Source organism: Sander lucioperca, chromosome 3 (genome assembly GCF_008315115.2).
Source record: "Sander lucioperca isolate FBNREF2018 chromosome 3, SLUC_FBN_1.2, whole genome shotgun sequence".
Classification (NCBI taxonomy): domain Eukaryota; kingdom Metazoa; phylum Chordata; class Actinopteri; order Perciformes; family Percidae; genus Sander; species Sander lucioperca.
Genome location: NC_050175.1, coordinates 14226372 through 14249520, shown reverse-complemented (window position 1 = coordinate 14249520; position 23149 = coordinate 14226372). Strand labels below are relative to the sequence as shown.

Genomic DNA, 23149 nt, shown 5'->3' with positions numbered 1-23149 from the left:
ATGGATTCCATGAGTGATTCCCATAAACAAACACACCCTACACACACACACACACACACACACACACAAACATACACCCTGCAGTGATAGACATGTATGGTTGCCAGTCCTCTGTGTAGGGGCTGGAAAACACAGTTGCCTCAGCATGGTCTGGATATTCTGGACGAGGTGTGTACAGAGAGATCAAAGCACAGTTGGGTGTGGAAACACTACAGAGGCTGGGAGAGTGTCATGTGAGTCTATTCGACAGTGAATCCCCCCTAAACATGTTACCCAACTGCTGATGGCTGAAGGGGGACCTTCTAATGCTGATGAAGATACAGAAAAATGTGCAATCATGTTGTTGGGCTGAAGTTGAAATCTCGTTAAAAAAAATAGAAGAAAAACGATTCTTTAGCCTTTGCTTCTTTGATATCCAAAGGAAACTTTTCCATTAAGTTTTATTTCCATGTATTTTGGCAATCCATGTCACATTATGCTTCCTTTCCATAAAAAAAGATCATTACATCAACGTTTTAACAATTCCTCTCCAAATCGAAATTCAGTTGGGGTCGGTGGGGGGGGGGGCAAGATTTTAACATTGCATGTCCATTGTGTCATGGTTTGCTATGTATAGTGCTTTCTCAAAATCCTGTTGTGCTTCTTCTATGAGTCTGGCAGATTCATAGAGGGGCTACAAATGATGCTCTCTGAGATCACTACCTCTGGCTTTGTTGATAGCATTATCTGTCTTTTGCAAACAAGATTGTGCACTGTCAGAAATAGAAGGAACTCACTGCGGGGCAAATGTAAATTTTTATAATCAGTTGTTAGAACCAGAGTGGTAATGGACAAGCCCAGGTCTAGATGACTGTTGTTGTTGAGGATGTGTGCAGCGGTGTGTGTGTGTGTGTGTGTGTGTGTGCGTGTGATAGGGATAGACCAAAAGGTATGAAGCATGAAGCAGGTTGGCCAACTGTCAGCTCTTCAGTTTCACTGTGGCATTTATTCACCAGCTCCATAGATATCCAATAAATAGTGACCTTTCAGCATGTGCACATGAACCTTTCACTCACAACTTCCTCTTGTCCCTTGCACTTTCTCTGGTTATAATGTCATAAATACGACTAAAAGAGAAAATTGCGAACTTTTAGTGTAAACTGGCCATCGGAGAACACCTGCATTCAGCCTCAACCATTATGCCCTTGACTCACACACAATGTCTGTAAAAATGAATGTCAATGAAGTTTAATGTTTCTGTGCAATTAAACATTTTTGTTATGAACAGGTGCTGTCTGTAATTTCTCATCAGGTAAAGTAGCCTCACAACAGGTGCACGTGATGATTGACGTAGCAAGAGTCTCTATCATTTGCCGGCTAACACTGAAGCAGAAAATTAGAATAGGTAACATGAGCATGTCCACTTATGTTGTGGTATTCTTCAGAAAAAGTTTGATAAGGTGATGAACCCAGCTCCTCAATGAGTGAGTGTCAGTATTAAGAGTTTACTCTTTGGGTCTGTTGGCTAATAAAGTGGTTGAGTGCATTCATATTATTTTGTAATGTCAGATAGTAAAAAGCATTTCTTACAAATTATGCTCCAAATGAATTTTAAATAGTGCTTGCCCTATTATCATGGCTAGTGGTTTATAAATGAAAAATGTAAAGGCTGGATCTTTTTGATAGCTATTCTTCTAACTAGTTTTTATTATTTTTTGTAGAAAGCGGGAATTAATTGTTTGATGTTGCTGCCCGTGGAGCAAATAAACTCCTGAGGTAAATCACTACTATTTAAGCTACATGAAACACCAGCTGCATGGGAACAGGCTGTTCTAATCCAACTGGGATATTACGGCACACAGATCCAAGATGGTGTGAGTTGCGAGGTGTCAACACAGACAGACAGGGAGTGGGGCAAACCAGTGGACACACAGGGATGGAGGCAGCTATAAATGGGATTTTGATCACAGATGAATGAATCTTTCTGGGGCTGGGGCCAACTTGACATGTTTATAGGACCACAATTGCAGAATACATATTGACTTTAAGATCATGTCTCAGAACAAACATAATATTTCCAATAAAACTAAGTGATTAAAGTTCAGGCAGTTCTGTATGGCTCTGGTGTGAGAATGTATTGCCAAGAGTACCCCCAAAAACCCACACGCGCATGCACAGTTGGACAGCAGATTGTTTTGATGTTTGACAGGTCTCTGTGGAAACTGAGCTTGGCTTTGTACAGCCGTCTGGCTCGCTGTTGAGGTTGTGACATCATCTTCTGGATATTCATACCAGTGTCAGCTCCAAGGAAGCAGAAACAGGAGAAGACTTGCACTACAAGGACAGCTGTGTGCACCACACACTCATCATGACTGCTCACACACTACCAATCACATGCACAGACTGTCAACATACAGTATGCTGCCTATACTGACTAATGAGCCTTAGTTAACATTGCAGCATACTCCTGATTAGACAGGGGCTGATGGCCATAATGATGAATAGGATAAATTTAGCCTGTTTTTAATTCAACATTTTAGGAATGAATAATTTTCAATTGAATCACTGCACCCTGAAGATAAAATGGAACTTTGTGAGATAGATATATATATATATATATATATATATTATTTATTTTTTTATTAATTATGCAAAATATCACTTATTTCATTACACTCTTAAAGGCTTGTAACATCATTTTTTGTCATTTTCTTTGCACATTATGAACTGCTGCTCAGTGTTGACCAAAGCTGCTAAGTGTGTAAACAATCGTCATAAACATTCTAAAACTCAGATTAAAGCCTATTAAACTTAACCAATCGAAAACTGATGTACCTGCATGACAAAGTGATAGTTTTTTTCTGCAGGTGGAATTACAGTGTCCTCTAGTGGTAATAGTGAGAGCTCCAAAAATACCACCAGCTTGGATTGAATTTGGCCATTTGCTGGTCTAAGATGCAAAATTATACATTTTGATGTTTCACTATAAAGCAGGAAAAACTACTGAAGAAACATTCAAGTATAACCTATAACAATCACTTTTAAGCATTGAAATAGATACAATATGCAAAATAAAAACAGAATTCAAAATATAAAATGGTAATGAAGTGTGTAATAAAAAAGTAGACATTGTAAACTGCCGGCACACATAAATGAGACAAACCGTATATATTTAGTGATTTGTAATGAACAGTCATAGATTACACAATAATCCTATTACTTTGCATTCATCTGTGTACTATTACTTTTTTCTATCTTTCTTCTTCATCATGTCAATGACAGATGGAGCCTTGCGCTTTACACCTAGGAGGAAAAGATAAAGAGAAGAATTAAAGAAGCATGTTTCTCTGTAAACATGACTAACATCCAGAGTGGATGAACCTCTCATACAGGTTTACGTCTCTTGCAATACCTTGTTTATTGCTGGGTGATTCAGCAGGGTCTGCTCTCTTGGCATAAGCTAACTTCATCCTCTGGATGTTCTTTTTGCTGATCACGTCATGCTGAACTATGGGATGCGGGTAGTCTTGCCCCACAATGCATCCTGCTGCCTGCTGGATACTGCGCGGAGCTTTCCAAGGCTCATAGATATACTGGGCCGGGAACTTCTTCAGAAGAGGAAGGTACTTTCTATAAAGTAGAGTGGAGGCAAGATTATTTCAAATAGCATCATTGTATCATGTATCATATGTGATAACTTGAGCTTATCAGGTTTATGATACGTACTTGATATAGTCTCCATTTTTGTCTGTCTTCTTGCCAAATGCGACAGGGGAGTAGACTCTGAAGAACTGGTGGAAGAAGGCACTCGCTGAGAGCCACTGCCAGTTTCCAGCATTCAGAGCCCAGTCGCCATCCAATAAAAGCTCCTCAAACACCTTCAGGGGCAGTGAACAAAATGTTAAAGAGTACTCCACGGATTTAGCATTGCATGCCAATAACATTGTCTGACTCATAATGCACAGTTAAAAAAATGAATTGATGCAGCAGAACCAGAGAAATTTTTCCTTGTCAAAACCTGGCGCCTACACTGCCACCAATGCAACTTGATTGCAGAGAGTCGGGTGTGTTATGTTAGTAGTGGCTCTTGTAGCCTCAAGGCGCTCAAGCAGAGATAAGGAGTGGGCTGCAGAGGTCTGGTAAGCTCACTTCTTTCTAACTCCACATCCGCAGATGTTTTTTATTTTTAAAACTTATAGTCTTCAGCCCCACCTGACCCTACTCAAGGCCTATACAACATTTTTTGTAAACAGACTTTGATTTTGTAAAATTGGTGGAGTTCTCCTTTAAAATATGGTGGAAAAAAACCTTTGATAGTGATAAAATCCTTTAGATGTGATCCGCATTCTGATTATACCAAACTTACTTTGATGAGTTCAAGTGTTAGTCATTTATATCAATACTTTGTAGTGTGTTGCAGTGTCATACAGATATCAAATCTAAAAGGTACCCATTTAAGGTTAGTCTGGTTGACTTTTGCTAAACCATTTCATCAAGACTGTGAGGTGTTATTTTGCAGCCGTCTCCCACATACTGTAAACTCCACATGGAAATGTGGGGCCGTGTGCCGTGGGGCTAGGTGGTTTAACTTAATCTACAATAGAGGCAAGCTCATTTGCACACCTTCTGCCCTTCTTCCCAGCTGATCCACAGATCTCCCCTGGTGAGAAAACAAGCAACAGCATGTCTGGCCAGGTGGTGGATCCAGCCCTCCTGTCTCAACTGAGTCATGATGGCATCGATGAAGGGGAAACCAGTCCGAGCCTTAAGGGAATACACAACATCCAGGATGACAGGAAATCCAGGAATTTAGCAATGCTACTGAATTATCATGACAATCATTCTTCCAACAGCATACTTTCCCATCTTTTAAATCACTTCCATTTAAAATAATTTTTAAAAAGGACTCAGTACCTCTCTCCACGCAGCCAGATAATCAGGGTTTGTGTCCCAGTCCACCTGGGTACACACTGGGTTGCCTTCCATCTTGTCAAAGTTAGGGATACCCACACTAGCGGTGTAGAAGAACTCTCTCCACAGTAGCTGGCCATGCAGGGAAACTGGAGGATCTGAGTGCTTCTTCTGCAAATGTCACACATACACCAGTATGCAGTCAGACCAAGTCAAGCTTTAACAGAATTTTAAAGTTGGGACCATACAACAAGATGTAACACATTTCATGCCCTTTTTATATATAGCTTAAAGGACAAATCCGGCGCAAAATGAACCTAGAGGTTAATAACACGTGTACCGAGTTAGGGTTCTCTGGGATTTGTTTTCATGCTAATTGAATGTGACCAGTTTTAGCGCAAACCACTAATTAGCTTATAACGCTAGTCGTCAGGGCATGGGTAAAGTAAAAAGAAATCGCTATTTCTATACCACTAACAAGGCTCAAAATAGCACCACACTTCCATTGTAGCATAATGAAGGTCCCTACATGTAAACCGAAGCATTGAGAACTTTGTAAGTGTACAGAATTAAATTAAAAAGATAGTTTATAAAGACAGTACCGCTCACAGCGTTCATCGTTCGACTGTTTTCCCAAGATGGCGCCAGCATGTATACGTGAACGGTATGGTCTTTCTAAACTATCTTTTAAATAAACTGTCTGTACACTTACAAAGTTCTCAATGCTTCGGTTTACATGTAGGGACCCTCATTATGCTACCCTGGAAGTGTGGTGCTATTTTGAGCCTTGTTAGTGGTGGAGAAATAGCGATTTCTATTTACTTTACCCGTGCCCCGATGACTAGCGTTATAAGCTAATTAGCGGTTTGCGCTAAAACTAGTCGCATTCGATTAGCATGAAAACAAATCCCAGAGAACCGTCGACTCGCTACATATGCGTTATTAACCCCTAGGTTCATTTTGCGCCGGATTTGTCCTTTAAATCAACATCTTGGTTATTTTTGTTTCTGTTGAAATGTATTAAACACTGAGGGAAGTTAAGTTATAATACCATTATAGACCATCAGTTGTGCAGCCTTATTCTTAGCGTAGCACACTACCTACAAAAACTGTACTGCAATGGTAACACTCACCCCCCGATAGACATCTGTCAGCCTCCACCAGAAGGTGCGTGCAGACAGGCAGCCAAAAGTGACGTATGGACTGAGGACAGTGGTGCTGGGGCTCAAAGAGTTCGGAGAGGTCTGCGGCTTCTCAAAGCCACACACCCATCCCTGAAGTAAAAAAAACAGATGAAACAACGTAAATAAGAGGGAGCATAGGTCAAAGACGGGACATGTACATTTTCTGTGCCAGGGTTTTTATTCTTTTGTTAAATATATATTTGTATTAGATATTTATTAAAATATTATATCAAATTAACCTATTTTACTCTTATGTTGATAAAGTAGTATATTAACAGTGAACCAGTATACATTATTTTAGAGTTACAAAGTGTAGAAAGTGTTTTCAACAACATATAAAAGCATTTTAATTAGATTGTTTCAAGAAAATGTTGAAATGTGCGATATACCTTTGTTCCAAAATCTCATCAAATGTTATTCAGTAGCAAAGAAAGGTACATTTTTTTAAACAAAAAACATCTAAATGATGAAAGCACACATACATTTATGAATGTAAAATATAAAAAACTGTGGATCAATCACATGTACTTTGCCTCCAACAGCCTGTCTCTGCTTTGCAAAGTGTCAGCTATATTTATCACCACTACTTTAATAATAAAGTATTCTTTGTCAGTTTGGATGCTGGTTTAAAAAAAGTTCTCCATTCAATTTGATTTTCTTAGAAGACGTCTAAAAATGTTATTTCCATGTGTCACAGAAGTGAGTTTCAGTGGTGTAGAGAGAAATAATAGGTGTGTGAAAGTGAAATACTGTTCTTTGCATATGTTCATCTAGTCTCCTCAGAGCCTCCTGTTCTCCTCCCGGGAACTGCTCCTGTCCAAGAGCTGCCGTGTCCTGGCCGAGCTCCTCCAGCATAGGGATCCCATATTTCTTCAGTTCTTCATTGTTTTCTGAACAAGGCGTCTTCACATCTATGACAGGACATACAGTGAGGAAAATAAGTATTTGAACACCCTGCTATTTTGCAAGTTCTCCCACTTAGAAATCATGGAGGGGTCTGAAATTGTTATCGTAGGTGCATGTCCACTGTGAGAGACATAATCTAAAAAAAAAATAATCCAGAAATCACCTCACCTCGTGGGGTCTCAATGATCCTAAGAAAGGTGAGAAATCAGCCCAGAACTACACGGGAGGAGCTGGTCAATGACCTGAAAAGAGCTGGGACCACCGTTTCCAAGGTTACTGTTGGTAATACACTAAGACGTCATGGTTTGAAATCATGCATGGCACGGAAGGTTCCCCTGCTTAAACCAGCACATGTCAAGGCCCGTCTTAAGTTCGCCAGTGACCATTTGGATGATCCAGAGGAGTCATGGGAGAAAGTCATGTGGTCAGATGAGACCAAAATAGAACTTTTTGGTCATAATTCCACTAACCGTGTTTGGAGGAAGAAGAATGATGAGTACCATCCCAAGAACACCATCCCTACTGTGAAGCATGGGGGTGGTAGCATCATGCTTTGGGGGGGTTTTTCTGCACATGGGACAGGGCGACTGCACTTTATTAAGGAGAGGATGACCGGGGCCATGTATTGCGAGATTTTGGGGAACAACCTCCTTCCCTCTGTTAGAGCATTGAAGATGTGTCGAGGCTGGGTCTTCCAACATGACAATGACCCGAAGCACACAGCCAGGATAACCAAGGAGTGGCTCTGTAAGAAGCATATCAAGGTTCTGGCGTGGCTTAGCCAGTCTCCAGACCTAAACCCAATAGAGAATCTTTGGAGGGAGCTCAAACTCCGTGTTTCTCAGCGACAGCCCAGAAACCTGACTGATCTAGAGAAGATCTGTGTGGAGGAGTGGGCCAAAATCCCTCCTGCAGTGTGTGCAAACCTGGTGAAAAACTACAGGAAATGTTTGACCTCTGTAATTGCAAACAAAGGCTACTGTACCAAATATTAACATTGATTTTCTCAGGTGTTCAAATACTTATTTGCAGCTGTATCATACAAATAAATAGTTAAAAAAAAAATCATACATTGTGATTTCTGGATTTTTTTTTTTTAGATTATGTCTCTCACAGTGGACATGCACCTACGATGACAATTTCAGACCCCTCCATGATTTCTAAGTGGGAGAACTTGCAAAATAGCAGGGTGTTCAAATACTTATTTTCCTCACACTAATATATATATATATATATATATATATATATATATATATATATATATATATATATATATATTTTAGTTTTTAATTTCCGTAAAGACATTATGATAAATCACTGGCACGATCTAGTGTTGTTCGTAGTACCTTTTGTATCTTGCATGATTGGAGCTGGGATGGGTCTCTTAGGGGGACCAAGAGTCTTCACTATTGCCCGCATTCGGTTATAAGTAAGGGGAGCCTTCCCATTGTTTTCCTCAATTATCCTATGAAGACATGACAGACAATAACAAAATCACCATCCAAACAGTATGATGCAGCAGTCTTAAACAACCCTGAAATAAACAGTTCAGAAGTAACAATTGGATAGGATTTAAGTGAAGGAAGAAACAATGTGTGAATGCCCCAATATGTGTACATGTTCAGCATGAGTAATACCTGTCTATATCATAAAGAGTGTGTGAGATCTTGTAGATGACTTCGACTCCATGTTCTTTGGCCAGTGTGGTCACTGTTTTGTCCCGGCTCAGACTGTAGGGCTCTGTGTCATACTCATAGGTCAACTTTGTTACTTTCCACTTGTCGAACAGCTTGGGGAACACTTCCTCAGGCTTCCCTCTCACAACAAACAGCCTGAAGGAGTCGAACACACCACAATATGACAATACGTATTTGTGGTTTTCTAACTTTATTGATATTCAATATTTCTGAATGTTATCCTTATGATTCTACCTGGAGTTGAGTTTCCTGAGGCTGCAGTCCAGATCTACGAGGGCTCCGACGAGGAACCTCCAGCGGTTGATACCCACACAGGTGTTGTTATGGAGGTAAGGGTCCAGAATGAACACAGGGTACAGTTCCTTACAGTCCCTCAAAGCAGCCATCAGTGCTGGGTTGTCGTGCAATCTCAGTCCCTTGCGGAACCAGTGAATACATGTATGAGCCATGCCTTGTGAACCTGTGGACACATCAATTGCAGACATTTCTCTAGACTTTTCTTTATTCCACTATGAGCCATAAAGGAGGTATTTGGGCATAATTACACAGAAATTATGTGCAAAAGTTGAACTGGGTAGCAGATAGTAGATTTAGTGAATTCTAACATAAAGTGCATTATAACCTGCACGTTCAAACAGTGGCAAATGTAACAATATGAGCTTAAGTCTTTTACGTTTTACAGAATTGCTTGAAATAGATACATTTGGAAGTTCTGGTCATCGACTCAAATTCGTGCACCTATTTCTCAGACCCACAAGACGACACAGTTGCAAAAACAATGCATAGATTTGTCAACAATATAAGAAAATGCCGCAGCGTCAATGAGTTACATGCATGCACAAGTTAAGCACAAATGATACACAGCTGTGTAGCGAAGCGTTACCTTAATCGGGCCTTAAAACACTTAGTCGATGCTGTTTGGTAACCGGTGGCACGTTGACTTGTGTTACAAAACGGGAAGCTGTGCAACGTCACCAGCAAAATCAGCCAACCAGAGAAGAGCTAGTGAAGCACATGTCGCCCCAGCAGTTTATCAGTTTATACACCAGATGTCACTATTGTGCAAGCAATACTAGCTATGCTGCACGTTACCTCAGTTAAAAATTATCAAAAGAAAAAAAGAAAAGGTGGTGGTGGTGGGGAGATTCTTGAATGGAAATGTGCAGGCTCTGTGTCCTCCACGTTGACTTTTCATGAGAGAAAAAAAACAAGCAGTAAGTTACAAGGGGAATATTACTCACCACAACCCGCTGAGGTCTTGTGCTATTCAACATATGGCGTTGTTGCAGTGTAAAACCCACCAGCTCATCGTAGCTCGCCGTGATCGTATAGTGGTTAGTACTCTGCGTTGTGGCCGCAGCAACCCCGGTTCGAATCCGGGTCACGGCATTGCGGGTCAATGTCACGGCAGATGGGCTGTATTTTGATAACATTATTGCTGTGTGTTGCTATCATTGATAAGTTTGCTTATTAACTCCACACATTCGCCAGCTCATCGTAGCTCGCCGTGATCGTATAGTGGTTAGTACTCTGCGTTGTGGCCGCAGCAACCCCGGTTCGAATCCGGGTCACGGCATTGCGGGTCAATGTCACGGCAGATGAGCTGTATTTTGACAACATTATTACTGTGTGTTGCTATCACTGATAGATCCGCTTATTCACTCCCGACAGTCGCCAGCTCATCGTAGCTCGCCGTGATCGTATAGTGGTTAGTACTCTGCGTTGTGGCCGCAGCAACCCCGGTTCGAATCCGGGTCACGGCATTGCGGGTCAATGTCACGGCAGATGAGCTGTATTTTGACAACATTATTACTGTGTGTTGCTATTGCTGATAAACCCACTTATTAACCCTAACATTCGTCTTTTTCCTACATGGGACGATTTTAGTGGTGGAATGTAAGTAACGTTGCTGTAGCCCAGTAGGCCTACTTGCACTTTACCTGAGCATTTCCATTTTATGCAGGTTTAAGCATATTACACCACAGGCAAATATGTAGCCTACTCTTAAGTTACTTGTCAGATTTCATTTTTTCACACCCCTCCAAACTATCTCCAAATGTGTTGATTTTGAACGTTCGTTATTGTCTGTCATCTGAAGGATTAGGATGGGTTTGTGGGTTGAGCAAATTCTCCAAAAAGAAAAACAAAACAAAGTCGTCACAAAGCTGTAATCGGGGTTGTTTAGCGATGCATTGCTGTAAACTACTTAACAGCATAAAATTATTAAAAATTAGGACAACCTTAAACATATACAGCAGTAAAATGCAACAATGCACCTGCAAATATTAATCCGAAAACGTCATAATAGTAAAACCCTGAAAGTACATAGGCCTACTGCACAATGAGTTTTACTTGCGATACTTTAGTAGCACCTACTTTTACTTGAATAATATATAAAAACAAGGTTTTGAATGCAGGACTTTTACTTGTAGAGTATTTTCCTGGTGTTGTAGGCCTAGCCTATAGGCTACTATTATTTAGGCTAAGTAAAGGATCTAAATACTTCTACATTACTTAGCCTTCCTTAACGTTTTTTTTTTTTTTTTTTTTTTTTTTCCCACTTTATTGTACTTACCATAAAACACCACCAGATGGAAACCCAATCAAGGAAACCGGAAAACGATAGGCTACTGTTAACAGGTTGGCTCAAACTCATTCAACAGACCCGTCTGTGCAGTATGTATTAGGATATTAAAAGTAGCCTTCTCCTGACAGAAACTGCTCTCAGGCAAAGCTGATAACCGTCAAGATAGGCTATAGCCTAGGCTAGGGGGCATTTGTTTGCATGGAACTGTAACCTTTGAGCAAGGCATTTAACCCCCATTGGTTTAAAAGAGCTCAATCAATGCCTTCTGCTGGTATAGTTCTCCGGTTGAAATTCGTGAATGTAGCCTAAGTAGAATGCTAACTTTTACAACATAGGCCTAATTTAGTTTTAATTTATTTCACAAAAGTAGCCCAAATGGGCCCTTCTATCAAATTGACACTGGTTACATGAGGCATCAAGGCTACAGTGTAGGCCAGATAGAAACAATGTTTCTCTATTGTTTTACATGGCTGTAACGCAGAGCCGTGCTGACTACATGACAAGGACAGGTAATCAACATGTGGAGAAAACAATGTCAAAGTGTGTTGCTGCCTTCATGTCCTGTCGGAAATATCACTAGAGCGCGAGCCAACGAAGTGGTAAATGGGGTAATATGGCTCGTGCTTGGCTACTGAGATGTGCGTTTGTCATTGGGCGCATACGAATGTTAAGGTGATGCATTTAATAGATTATAGTTATTCATATGACATTATAGACTATTTAATTTGGATGTGTAGCCTAGGCTAGGCAGGCGTATGCAATGTGTTCTCATTGTAGGCTACATGTGTTTAAAAAGCCTTGGTGCCTCGTGATAAAATGTTGAATGTCAATATGCTATCAGTTCGCTCATCAACTTCTACAGCAGCATAAAAGCTGTGTTATTATCACAGACTGTATAAAACTAGGTTAGGCCCTATTCATAAACATGTGGCTGTAGTCACGACGAACCCCAGCCTATCGGAATTTCGGCACCAGTCGTTAACTCTGTGAAGGCAGCATCTCAGTCATTGCTTCCGTTGGCTGACAAACTCGCCACTCATCGGCCTCAGCCCGCCCAGAAGCATTCAGAGCGGCATGGCAACGGCGACGAGACCGGGGGAGAAGGTGTGGTGAGGGGGTGACAGGTCTAACCGGACCAGAGAGAGTGCAGCAGCAGTTGCACTATTTCCACTCCTCGCTGACTCAAGAAACGCACCGTGTGGGACCTCGGCCAGTCAGCACTCACACACACTGATAAAACGATGCACCACCGCCGCCGCTCCGCACAGTCGCTGCCGCTGACCAGGTGTTGGACTAAACAACAGGGACGTCATTAACGTGACATAAGATAGGCTACAACTTGTATGTATGTGCTGTGCGCCCTTCTCCCTGGTCCCGTACACAGACGACCGTGAAGATGCTGAGTCGACTGATGAGCAGCAGCATCAGGAGTCTGGACAGGGAATGCAATTGCACTGTGAGGCTGCTGGACGACTCGGAGTACACCTGCACGATTCAGGTCAGTGGGGGCCAACATTTCCTGTCTCTCAAATCACCTTGTTTTGGGGGACGTGCTATTGACACGTAACGGGGCAGTAGTCAGGTAAAATGACTTTCCCACAACACATCTCTCTCCCTCTCTCATTCTGCTGCAAAGGATGTGTCATCCTACCTTAACTCCATGCAGTGTCACAAAAATATATTTGAATGTTGCTATGTGTTTATGGCCAGACCTCTGTCATCAATGGACTGCAGATGCTTTCGTCAGAGACCATACCCGTGTGGACATCATGATGTGCATTGCGTAGCAGAATCAAGGATTATTAATTAGCACTATTTTGAATTTCCAACAGAAGACTAAATAAAATCTCTTTTTAAGCGTTTGTCATTACAGCAGCTTCTTGCAAGCATAGATTTGAATGCATTATGAAACAAATCTGCGTAATCTGATTTTGAATGATTTCAGTGGAGCGCTCAGAGAGGATTTCTGGATCCTCTGGCTGCGTGAGACAGGCAGAGACGTTATGGGTTTTTGTTCTATAACCAGGGGATGTTTGGTGTTGTTTAGATTCTAATTAGTCTAAATAGAGGGTGGGCATCTTACTTTGTCTCAAAGTAGGTGTCATACCCCTATTTGTCAATTTGCCCTTCAGACTGACCCTGGGTTTTGGCCATAGGGTATCACTTTGCTATGCTTTTTGGACCCAAGGAAGAATATCTGCTGTTTTGATGTAGCTAATGGGATTCATTATCTGAAAACCTCTTATCCCTTTGGTGTTCACATTTTATGGAGATTCAACCCACCTGCAGCAAAACCCAACCAATTTAAACTTTCTTAGGACTATAAAGGGTTAAAGCAGGGTGATAAATATAAGGGCCAGGCGTTTCCTCTGCCCAATCTATTTTAGTTTCTTATCAACAATTTCGGTAGAATCTCTACTGTTACTTAAACCAGCTGAAATAGTGCTGTAAGAGGAAACAAAATAACCAGTTTAGCTCCTACTACATGATGCAGCAAAGCTGCATGTTGGAAATGTTTAGCTCTAAATCAAAGTAGCTTTTTAAGTAGTTTAAGTGCGTGCCTTTGCTCTAATGCTGAGAGCTCCACTGAGTTTTTACTACCCTGAATCTCACTTTGTGGTTATTATTTTTATTTTTTTTGTGGTTATAGTTTCAGCTATGACGGTTATCCATCGAGTCCATCATTGGTTTTTTATGTGTTGTTGATACAGTGGCAGAGAAGCATTGATTCTATTTTATAATGACTTCTGAGGCTATAGTCTGTAGCACTGTTGTACAGGAAGAACTAAGGTAGAAATTATGGTTACTTGGTGTAGATTAGTGTATTTTGTTCCTTTTGGCAGGTTTATTGATAGGTTGCCCATGTAATCTGGTTATATTGATTAATTCTGCACACTATTAGACAGGCAGTCAGTCAGTCAGTCAGTCAGTCAGTCAGTCAGTCCCTTACGCAGTAAGTCCCTTGCAGACTTGTTTCAAAGCATTTCTCTTTATTTCTTGTACTTCTTGAGTTGTCTCCAAAATCAATGGTATTGACATGAATGAAGGTGAGACATGACTGGAGTCAGTAAACAGGCTGTGTGTTAATAAGCGAGAGAGCGGAGGAGTAAGAGCAAGTGACTAATGTCTATTACTTCCTTTGTAAATCAAGTGCGTGTGTGCATCCCTGCAATGGCTTTAGTGCGGCTACATCATTGAGATGTCTGTGGCCGTTTGAGTTACTGGAGCTACGTTTGAAGCGTGTTACTCAAAGGGATTCCATTGCTGCTGAATCAGAGATGACAGCGCACAAAGACCATCACTACCTGTTCACTTCTCGGATCTGACGGCAAAGCAAGCCTTTCAACATCCAACAACTTCAAGTGGCACTGCTCGGGGGACAAATGAAATAGGGATTTTACGCCAGTCTCGTTATGTGTTTCATGATTGTGTTAAATGAGATTTCATACATGTAGTCATGTTTTTAATTTAATGTGTGTGGGACTAACTATGCAGGCAAATGGTCGTGGTAGTGACTTTAGTCCCTGAAGTTAACTTTCTATCAATTCCATTTTGAGAAATGAAAATGCTTTGTCATTGATGCAACTTTACAACATGACTTTTAGTTGTAATGTTTTATAAGCAAAACACTAAGTATATTTCTGCCTTCTGACTGCAGGGGAAGGCAGTTTGTGTAGTGTTTTTTCTGATGCGTTGTGTTTACCGAAGTACAGCCCGCACTTATTCCCCATTGACTTTTGAGCAGCTCCTTCACTCATGATTCAAAGTGTTTGGCTGTCAAGATATGCTGATCCCACCCTTTTTACAACTAAAAACACACAGCAGGGACCAAATTCTTAATTTCCAGTGGAGCTTCTATTGAGAGGGATTAGCTCTTTATTGGCATATTTCATTATTTCCACCATGGGAAATAATGAAATACAGTATGCCATTATTTCACACTATGGGGCTTTTGATGAAGCACAACTGGTCTAAATGAAAACATAAATAAGATCATCGGCTTAATCAATTGGCTATTGTTTACAGCATTTATTTGCTGGCATTAGAATATGTGAACATGACATTTAGGGAGTTATATAATTATGTTTTACACAAAGCGTCTGCAAAGCTAAGTAAGCACTGGTGAACATGTCATTTTTCATCTGCATAAAGGACATTACAGTGACCTTACTGGAGCATGACAACATTGTGGGCTCACTGAAAATGGGAGCTGAAGCCTGCTGTCCTTGTCCTGCACACCTTGGAGATGTGGCCCAGAATAAAGTCCCCTTGTGGGGCTCAACATTGGTCACACTCTCCATTTAGCTCAATTAGCCTACAATGTAAATGTACTGTCGGGGCAGTGCGGAGTGGAATATGAAACCAGCCAGGCAAAGATAAGGAGAACAAATCCTGTTTTTTAACATGGACACTGGGGCCCAGACCACCCCCTTTGCCCGTCAGTTTGTATGGCTTGCCTGCCAGCCTCATCAGATTTACCTCGCCTATACTGTGTGCCTGCTCCCCCTCTCCTACTGATGACATTGTTGCTGATTATATCATGACCCTGGAAGCATGGGAATACTCGTGTTTATTGATTTATCCTGCTCTTTCAACACCATTCATTCCTCTAGGATATTCACAGGCTTCTAACAGTCACAATACACTCTCTTAAAGCCTCAATCCAGGATTAATTGGTGGGTGGAAAAGGTGGAAGAAGAAGCATCTGGAAGCCCTAGAGAGGCACAGGATCAGGAGTGGTAGTTTAGCCACACGATGTTGGTGGTGAACATCAACAGCAAAAAGGTCCACCAATACCTGAAGCTATTTTTGAAGTCACAATTTTAGAGATACCAGCCACAGTGCAATGGAGGGTGCTGTCTCACTATACAGGGTCTGGCAATAATAGAGCTGTGACATGGGACACACTGGCCACTTCCTCCAAGTAAAAGTGTGAATCTTCCAGCTAAAAGTGGTTGGAGAAAGACCTGTTTTCCGCCATAGCACTTGACTGAGAAGTATCTGCAGGGTACGTATAGGTTTAGAGATTCGTACAGCCTTAGAGATTTTGCTATACCATTCATACCAAGGTTTCTATCTCTCTATCTGGTGTAGGGCTGCACAATTAATCTCAATTTTATGGAAATTGCATTGCAATATCCAAAACGCAGGGGGGGTGCAGTATTTATTGAAGGCAAAATATGTATCAAATCATTCTGAATAAAGTATTCTGTTCCTGCAGAGATGTCCTAGCCTACAAACTGTCCTGTCCTACAGACTGAAGAAAAACATCTTTGTATGGTACAAATCACAGTATAATCATTTTATTTTTAAAATTTTAATATTTTTCAATGAAAATAAATAATGACACAAAATGTGGATGATACAAAAATGATCATTCCCTCCAATATCCTCAATCATATCGCAATCGCAATATCATTTAAAATAATTGCAATTAGATATTTTCCTCATATCGTGCAGCCCTAATCTGGTGTATTTGGCCAATGTTGTAATGGGAAATGTTGCAAATTAATCGTGAATGGATTTATGTAGTGCTTTCATCCAAAGTGTTTTACATTTGGCCTCTCATTCAACCATTCACAGACATACTCACACACTGGTGACAGTAGGCTACCATGCAAGGCACTGGCCTAACCAGAGGGAGCAGTATGGGGTTCTTGCTCAAGGACACTTTGACATGTGGACATAAGGAACCAGATATCGGCTCTACGTGCTGAGCCACGGCCACCCGTTCATACACAGTCACACACCGACGGCGCAGCATCGGGGGGTAATTTGGGGTTCAGTGTCTTGCCCAAGACACTTCGACTTTGACTAGACTGCATGAACCACCGACCTTCCAATCGGTAAACGACCGCTCTACCACCTAAGCCATAAGTGTTGATGACTGATATATCTTTTCTCAGAACTCCATTTTTGTCCAAAAAACTTTTAACAACACTTTAAACAGCCACAGCCTTGCACAGGGTGACATAGTCCTTAATTATGACGAACAAGGGCACTGTAGAGCCAATCCCATATAACCCTTCCTGGTGTCAAAACTATACAATATATATAGGAAGGGAAAGAGAGTGCAAGTGTCTTCATGACGGATTAGTCATGGAGGAGAATGAGAGTTTTACAGAATTGTGTGATTATTAGCATATGTAGTTCGGGGAGTTTACTGCATTTGTGTCCTAATGCTTTAAATTACTGGCCATCTTGCTATCGTTGTCCTGGAAATTATTTACGGTGTTTCTTTAGTTACGATTCAGCCATATCTCTTTTAACACAGAGTCACTGTAATTAAAGAAATGCACAGATACAGGGATTATTTAGATCTATGTTTGAATTATTATGGAGTGTGGTTAAGCAGCTACGGTCTACCACTGTTAATCAGCAGCATCTCATTAGATAACACAGAAGAGCAGGATAATCATCCCTTTGCCCCACATTCCGTATAGTTAAGTTTAATGAGTTAATTATAGGAACATGCATGCTATGTGATTCAAATACATCCAGAGCATGGACTCTAAAATATAGATCACACACTTAATCTAACATTTTTAATTGAGTAAACATAATGTTGAACAAGGTTTACTATCAGGGTAAAAAATTGAGGCAGATACTGTGGGCCATTTGCTCTAAATTAATATTCCTACCAAGAACCAAAAGATGTATATCAGAGATGAAAAGCAAGATCCAGAGAGACGTACCTCATCACTGTGAGTGAGTGGTTCAGTCACCTGGCACCAACTTAGATCCTTTAGAGTCCACCATTGAAATTAGGGCCGTTCTTTTGAAGCCAAATGCAGAACTTGGAAGGAGCTCCTCTCGTTTTGCGTTGTGAATGCATTATTGAAATAAGTTGCTCTTGTCTCCAAAGTGGTCTATCTGCACTCATTTTGTTTTCTTCTCAGTGTGCACTGCTAAAATTGGAATAGAGGTTGTAACATTTTGTTTTCATACATGCGAGGGTCTGCTTATGTGTTTATGTTGCCTTCACCTCCTAACTAAAATAGTAATGGCTTGCATCTTACCCCTAAATCATACATTAGGTTTTACCCATCTATAAATTGAGGACTCTCTGTGTGGGCTTATGTGTGTGTGTCTTTCAAACGATCCCACATGCGCAAAAGACGTCACACGCAGCATGCTTTTGTACAAGCATCTGTACAGCAGCGGGGGCGGGGTGGTGCTGCCAACTTAGCGAACAAATTTTGCGACTTTCTGTAGAAGAGACATGCCAGTATTACCTGGCAAGCTCGAGGTCTTACTCTCCCACAGTCACCTCTCTCTGTCACTTCTGACTGAGGTGCAGCAGCGAGCCTACGTGCGCGTCATAATAATAACTATGATTTACTACTATTTATATAGCGCCTTTCACAAAACCCAAGGACACTTTACAGAATTATGGGGGAAAGACAGCTAAGGGAGGTTGTAGGCTGTGGTGAACATGTGGTGTTTGAGGAGTTTTTTAAACATGTCCAGGGATGTAAAACCCCAAATGTCAACCTCATAGTGGCCCTAGAGGAAAACTCAGGGGATCGCCAAAGTCATTAGGGTTCATCCTCTGGGAACCATGAATGTCTGTACAAAATGTTGTGGCAATCCATCCAGTGGTTGCTGAGATATTTAAGTCTGGACCACAGTGACCCGACATTGCCATCCATAGTGCCAGGTTTCATATATTTGTATACAAGATACTTTTGGGTTTGTAATTGTTGGTCAGATAAGAAATTTAGAGTCATCACTTTGGGCTCTGGTAACTTCTGATGGGCATTTGTCAATATTCTTTTTTTTTTTTAATTGACAAAATACAGTACACAGAGAATCAGGTAAGCAATAATAGCACGTGAACATCAAGTGTACAAACTTATGAAGAAAAGAGATTTCAGGGGAAAAATGCTCTACAGTTTTCACAATTTTAATACTTTTTTTGTTATCCAACGTTCTGAGTGACTTCAGTAGAGATTTAAATTCTATGAGAAAAGGTACAAAATTAGGAGAGGAGTTAGAAAATGTCTGCTTGTGAATATAGAATTTTGCATGCAGAACAATAAAATTAATTAGATACTCAAGAGCACCATTACCTGAATTATTGTATAAACAGATGATATCTTTAAGGTTAAAGGAGTAGACAGAGTTGGTGGGATTTGTCAATATTCATGGCATTTTGTTGACAACTATAAATGTGTCATCAGTCAAACAAAGATATAATCAATAGGTTATTCAATATGTGTCACGATCTTCAGGGAAACAAAATATCAGGAAACGAACGGAGGAACAAAATAAAGCAACCGCGGAGGGCGAGGGCAGGCACAAGAGTCATACGGGGCCAGGAAACCGAGGACAGCTGGACCCAGGGAACTGGGGACAGAGGGGCCTGGGCACCAAGGTGCTGCGGCCAGCTAGGCCTGGGGTCCAGAGCTGCGGACAGCAGCGAAGGCGGAACCCCTTGGGCGGCCGAACAGGCCATCGAGGACTCTCAGGAGGTCAAGCAGGACGGCGAAGGCGAAGCCCCTCAGGCTGCTGAACTGGTCGGCGAAGGTAGAGCCCCTCAGGCGGCTGAGCAGGACGTTGAGGACTTTGAGGAGCCCTTGGTTGAAACCCCTCTGGGGGGCCGGGCAGGCAAAGGATCCTTCTGGAGGCCGGCCACGAAGGCAGAATCCTTCTGGAGACCGGCGGCGAAGGCAGAATCCTTCTGGAGGCCGGCGGCGAAGGAAGAATCCTTCTGGAGGCCGGCGGCGAAGGCAGAATCCCTCTGGTGGCTGGCGGTGAAAGGCAAAATACTTCTGGAGACCGGCGGCGGAGGCAGAACCCCTCTGGAGGCAGATGGCCAAGGCGAAATCCCTCTGGAGGCCGGCGGCGAAGGCAATATCCCTCTGGAGGCCGGCGGCAAAGGCGAATACCCTCAGAAGGCCGGCGGCGAAGGCAATTCCGCTCAGAAGGCCGGCGGTGAAGGCGAGACCCCTCAGAAGGCCGGAGGCGAAGGCGAAACCCCTCTGGGGGCCGGGCAGGCAAAGGTGCAGCTGGGCTGAAGACAGGCAACGGTTCAGCGGGGCCGGAGCCAGGCGGCAGGTCAGCTGGGCAGGAGCCAGGCGACGGGTCAGCTGGGCTAGGGCCAGGTGATGGGTCAGCCCACCGGAAAAAGCCACTCTGCTGGGTCCAAGTGTGGTCAGGTCATTCTGTCACGATCTTCAGGGAAAGGTGGACCCAAATGCAGAGAGTGCAGGCAAAGGTAAGTTGAGCAGAAGATTTATTTCTCAACATAATGTAAATGACACCAGAAATCCATAACCAGGAACGCAGAGAACAGGGCAGAATCAAAACAGAACTTGCAAACAGTACACGCAGAAACAGAAGACGGAACACTACAACAAAAAACAGAACAAATACACAACAATAACAGGAAACAAGAACAGAACCTCAAAACCAACAGAAACTCAAACTCAAAACCATGACAGCATGACAGCTTTGGGAACCAACCTGTGATTTGGGCTGTGTAAAATGCACACGTGTTTGAATCTTCAACATGGCATCATGACTTTGCGTAAACATACACGCCACTTTCCTAAAGCCAAATGGCGTGTTATCTGTACGCATTTTGAGCTATCCACGTGTATGTCTATGCTGTATACAGCGGATGTAAACATACACACCACGTGGCGTCACCAGCTCTCCTGGGTGAAAGTCCTGTGTTTTACCCATCCACCACCCCAACCAACCTCCGCCCTTTCATACTACTTGCTACGATAATTCACATGTAATGTAGGTCAGTGGAGGCCAAATAGCATTGATAAACACGCTAAAAAACGATGGCATACGAATTGGCGTGTCATACATACTCCACTTAGTGAGATCAGTCTGGAATCTTGCATATAAACGCTGGTACATGCAGGGATGCTCTCACTTCACTTAGAACCTGCTGTCAAAATGTCTTTGATCAGAGCTCTCAGCTCTCAATCTGCTCAGCAGCTGATAACAGAAATCTGCTTGGATTGGGAAGCTCCCAGATGTAGGCTAAAGGAGCTAAATGGGAAATGGTGTTTTGTCTGTATTTTTATGCATGTAAATAATAAGTTTGTTATTGAGTCAATTCATAGTCCCTGTCTCTCACACCACAGCTGAAGATGCCACACGTAGCACCTTGAACTGTAAGTGCTAAAATAAAAAAAGAGTATGCATGCTCAATCAGCCTTCCTTCAAAAAGGTGTATCATACAGTATTCTTATTGGATAGACAAATCTGAATTTCACATAACATTCAGTCTGTGACTCACAAGCATGGTATCTTTCCGCCCATAATAATTCACAGACTGGGAATGCTGGTAATTTTTTTCTAAACCTTTATAGGCTTAATATAGAATAAAAGTAGGATGTGCTTTAGACAGAGCTCCTGCTTATCAGCCCTGTGCCGCCCCACTGAAATCTGCGAGAGACTTGTATTCCTGATTTGAACGCGCCCGGCTAAATAACATGTTAATCCATAATGTGGAGAAACGTGAGATAAACCCTCAAGGCTTTGGTGTGTTCTCAGATTAAGACATTCGGCTGTTGGCCATGACACTAATATCTATGACTTGAGTGATGTCAGGGCCTCAACTGCGCTCACCACACTGGCTGATTGTTTTAGTTAGCACATGCACTACCACTACTGTGCAGATTGATTGATATGAGATTTAAAGCTCCTATGACATGCTGCTTTTTGGATGCTTTTATATAGGCCTCAGTGGTCTCCTAATACTATATCTGAAGACTCTTTCCCGAAATTCAGCCTTGGTGCAGAATTACAGCCACTAGAGCCAGTCCCACAGTGAGCTTTGCTTAGGACGTGCCATTTCTGTGTCTGTAGCTTTAAATGCTATTGAGGAGGAGAGAGGGGGGGCAAGTTGGAGAGTGGGGGTGTGGCCTTGACCAACTGCCATGCTTCGCTCGTTTGCAAGCCATGATGTCTCTCTCTTTCTCATGGGCGGGCCAAATTCTCTGGGCGGGCAAATCAGAGAAAGGGGAGGCAACCTTTCCCCTTATGACGTCATAAAGGGAAGATTCCAGATTGGCCCATCTGAGCATTCATTTTCTCAAAGGCAGAGCAAGATACCCAGGAATTGCTTTCCAGCCACTGGGGGACCATAGGCAGGCTAGGGGAATTAATGTTAAAAAACCTCATAAAGTGAAATTTTCATGCCATGGGACTATTAAACCAATTGATTAAATCCAAACCCAAATACGTTGCTCTCATGTAATAGGTTCATAGAAAACCAAGACATTAGAGTGTATTGGCTACTTCGTGGTAATGAGCAATCAGTGAGGATTACTTTCAGTACTTTCAGTACCATACCAATTCCAATTAATGTTAAATTATTGCAGCTTTATCATTTCCATTATTATCAGTGGCTCAGTTGATCAGTTGTAACTGCTGACTAGTCCACAGCTAATCACACAGTGAATTGTCTTTGCCTGTACTGATAGACAGCTTTGCAACTTGAAGCTTTCATTTAAAGTGAAATGAAAAATGAAATGTATTACGAAATTTCCATAGGAATATTTATTTACTGTGTAAAAGCAAATAATTTTAACAGTTGATACACCTGGAACAGGTAGTTTTTTGTATGTTTCATACTTAAAAGATACATTTTGGATACATTTAGGAATAAATAACCCTTAACCGTGAGCCACACATATTATGAATACATGTAATCAATAGTTCAGTCTTGGACATGAAATTAAATTTACTAGTGTCTTCCAGATGCTTTGATGTTCTCCCAAAATAGTTAATAACATATTTAAAATGTGTATGACTTTGCTAGGAAAATGCAAATCCGTTGGTGAAAAAAATGTTTAAGTATGACTTGCATTAATTTCCATTTGGATTCTTGGAATTTCTTCTTCATCTCCATCTGCAGT

At 41.8% G+C, this 23149-nt stretch overlaps 2 protein-coding genes and 3 non-coding genes across 8 annotated transcripts in view; 4 read left to right on the top strand and 1 right to left on the bottom strand.

Annotated features, from left to right (window-relative positions):
• Positions 1–984: 984 nt before the first annotated feature.
• cry5 (cryptochrome circadian regulator 5) lies at positions 985–10079 on the bottom strand. 3 transcript variants are annotated; one of them, XR_004107553.2, is made up of 12 exons: positions 9919–10079; positions 8912–9137; positions 8618–8812; positions 8327–8445; positions 6825–6985; positions 6024–6164; positions 4894–5061; positions 4603–4743; positions 3706–3857; positions 3392–3609; positions 2984–3282; positions 985–995 (listed from the first exon to the last, which is right to left on the bottom strand). XR_004107553.2 is itself a non-coding variant. In XM_031314398.2 (11 exons), exons 2-11 carry the CDS (start codon positions 9124–9126, stop codon positions 3221–3223), a joined length of 1572 nt encoding a protein of 523 aa, XP_031170258.1. In that variant the 5' UTR covers positions 9127–9137; positions 9561–9659; the 3' UTR covers positions 2649–3220. The 3 variants fall into 3 exon arrangements, 1 of the variants encoding a protein (XP_031170258.1); XR_004107552.2 differs by lacking the exon at positions 9919–10079 and adding an exon at positions 9561–9659; XM_031314398.2 differs by lacking the exons at positions 985–995; positions 9919–10079 and adding an exon at positions 9561–9659 and having other exon boundaries at positions 2649–3282.
• On the top strand, positions 9995–10066 carry trnah-gug. Its single transcript has one exon. It is a non-coding gene; the product is annotated as a tRNA-His (tRNA).
• A 102-nt stretch (positions 10080–10181) lies between the features above and the next one.
• trnah-gug lies at positions 10182–10253 on the top strand. Its single transcript has one exon. It is a non-coding gene; the product is annotated as a tRNA-His (tRNA).
• Positions 10254–10368: 115 nt separating this feature from the next.
• trnah-gug lies at positions 10369–10440 on the top strand. The gene has a single exon. It is a non-coding gene; the product is annotated as a tRNA-His (tRNA).
• A 1446-nt stretch (positions 10441–11886) lies between these two features.
• The window catches only part of frmd5 (FERM domain containing 5), an 81555-nt gene continuing 70292 nt past the window's right edge, over positions 11887–23149 (top strand). Inside the window, exon 1 of one of the 2 annotated variants that reach the window (XM_031314021.2) lies at positions 11887–12762. In XM_031314021.2, coding sequence (XP_031169881.1) covers positions 12661–12762 — 102 coding nt within the window. In that variant the 5' untranslated portion in view covers positions 11887–12660. The remainder of the gene's footprint in view (positions 12763–23149) is intronic. The other variant, XM_031314022.2, reaches the window with a different exon arrangement.

Coding starts and splice junctions, on each gene's coding strand:
- cry5 (XM_031314398.2), bottom strand. CDS start 9,126: ATGGCTCATACATGTATTCACTGGTTCCGCAAGGGACTGAGATTGCAC. Junction 8,446..8,617: donor ACTCTTTATGATATAGACAG/GTATTACTCATG, acceptor ATGTCTTCATAG/GATAATTGAGGAAAACAATG. Junction 4,744..4,893: donor ATCTGGCTGCGTGGAGAGAG/GTACTGAGTCCT, acceptor TATTCCCTTAAG/GCTCGGACTGGTTTCCCCTT.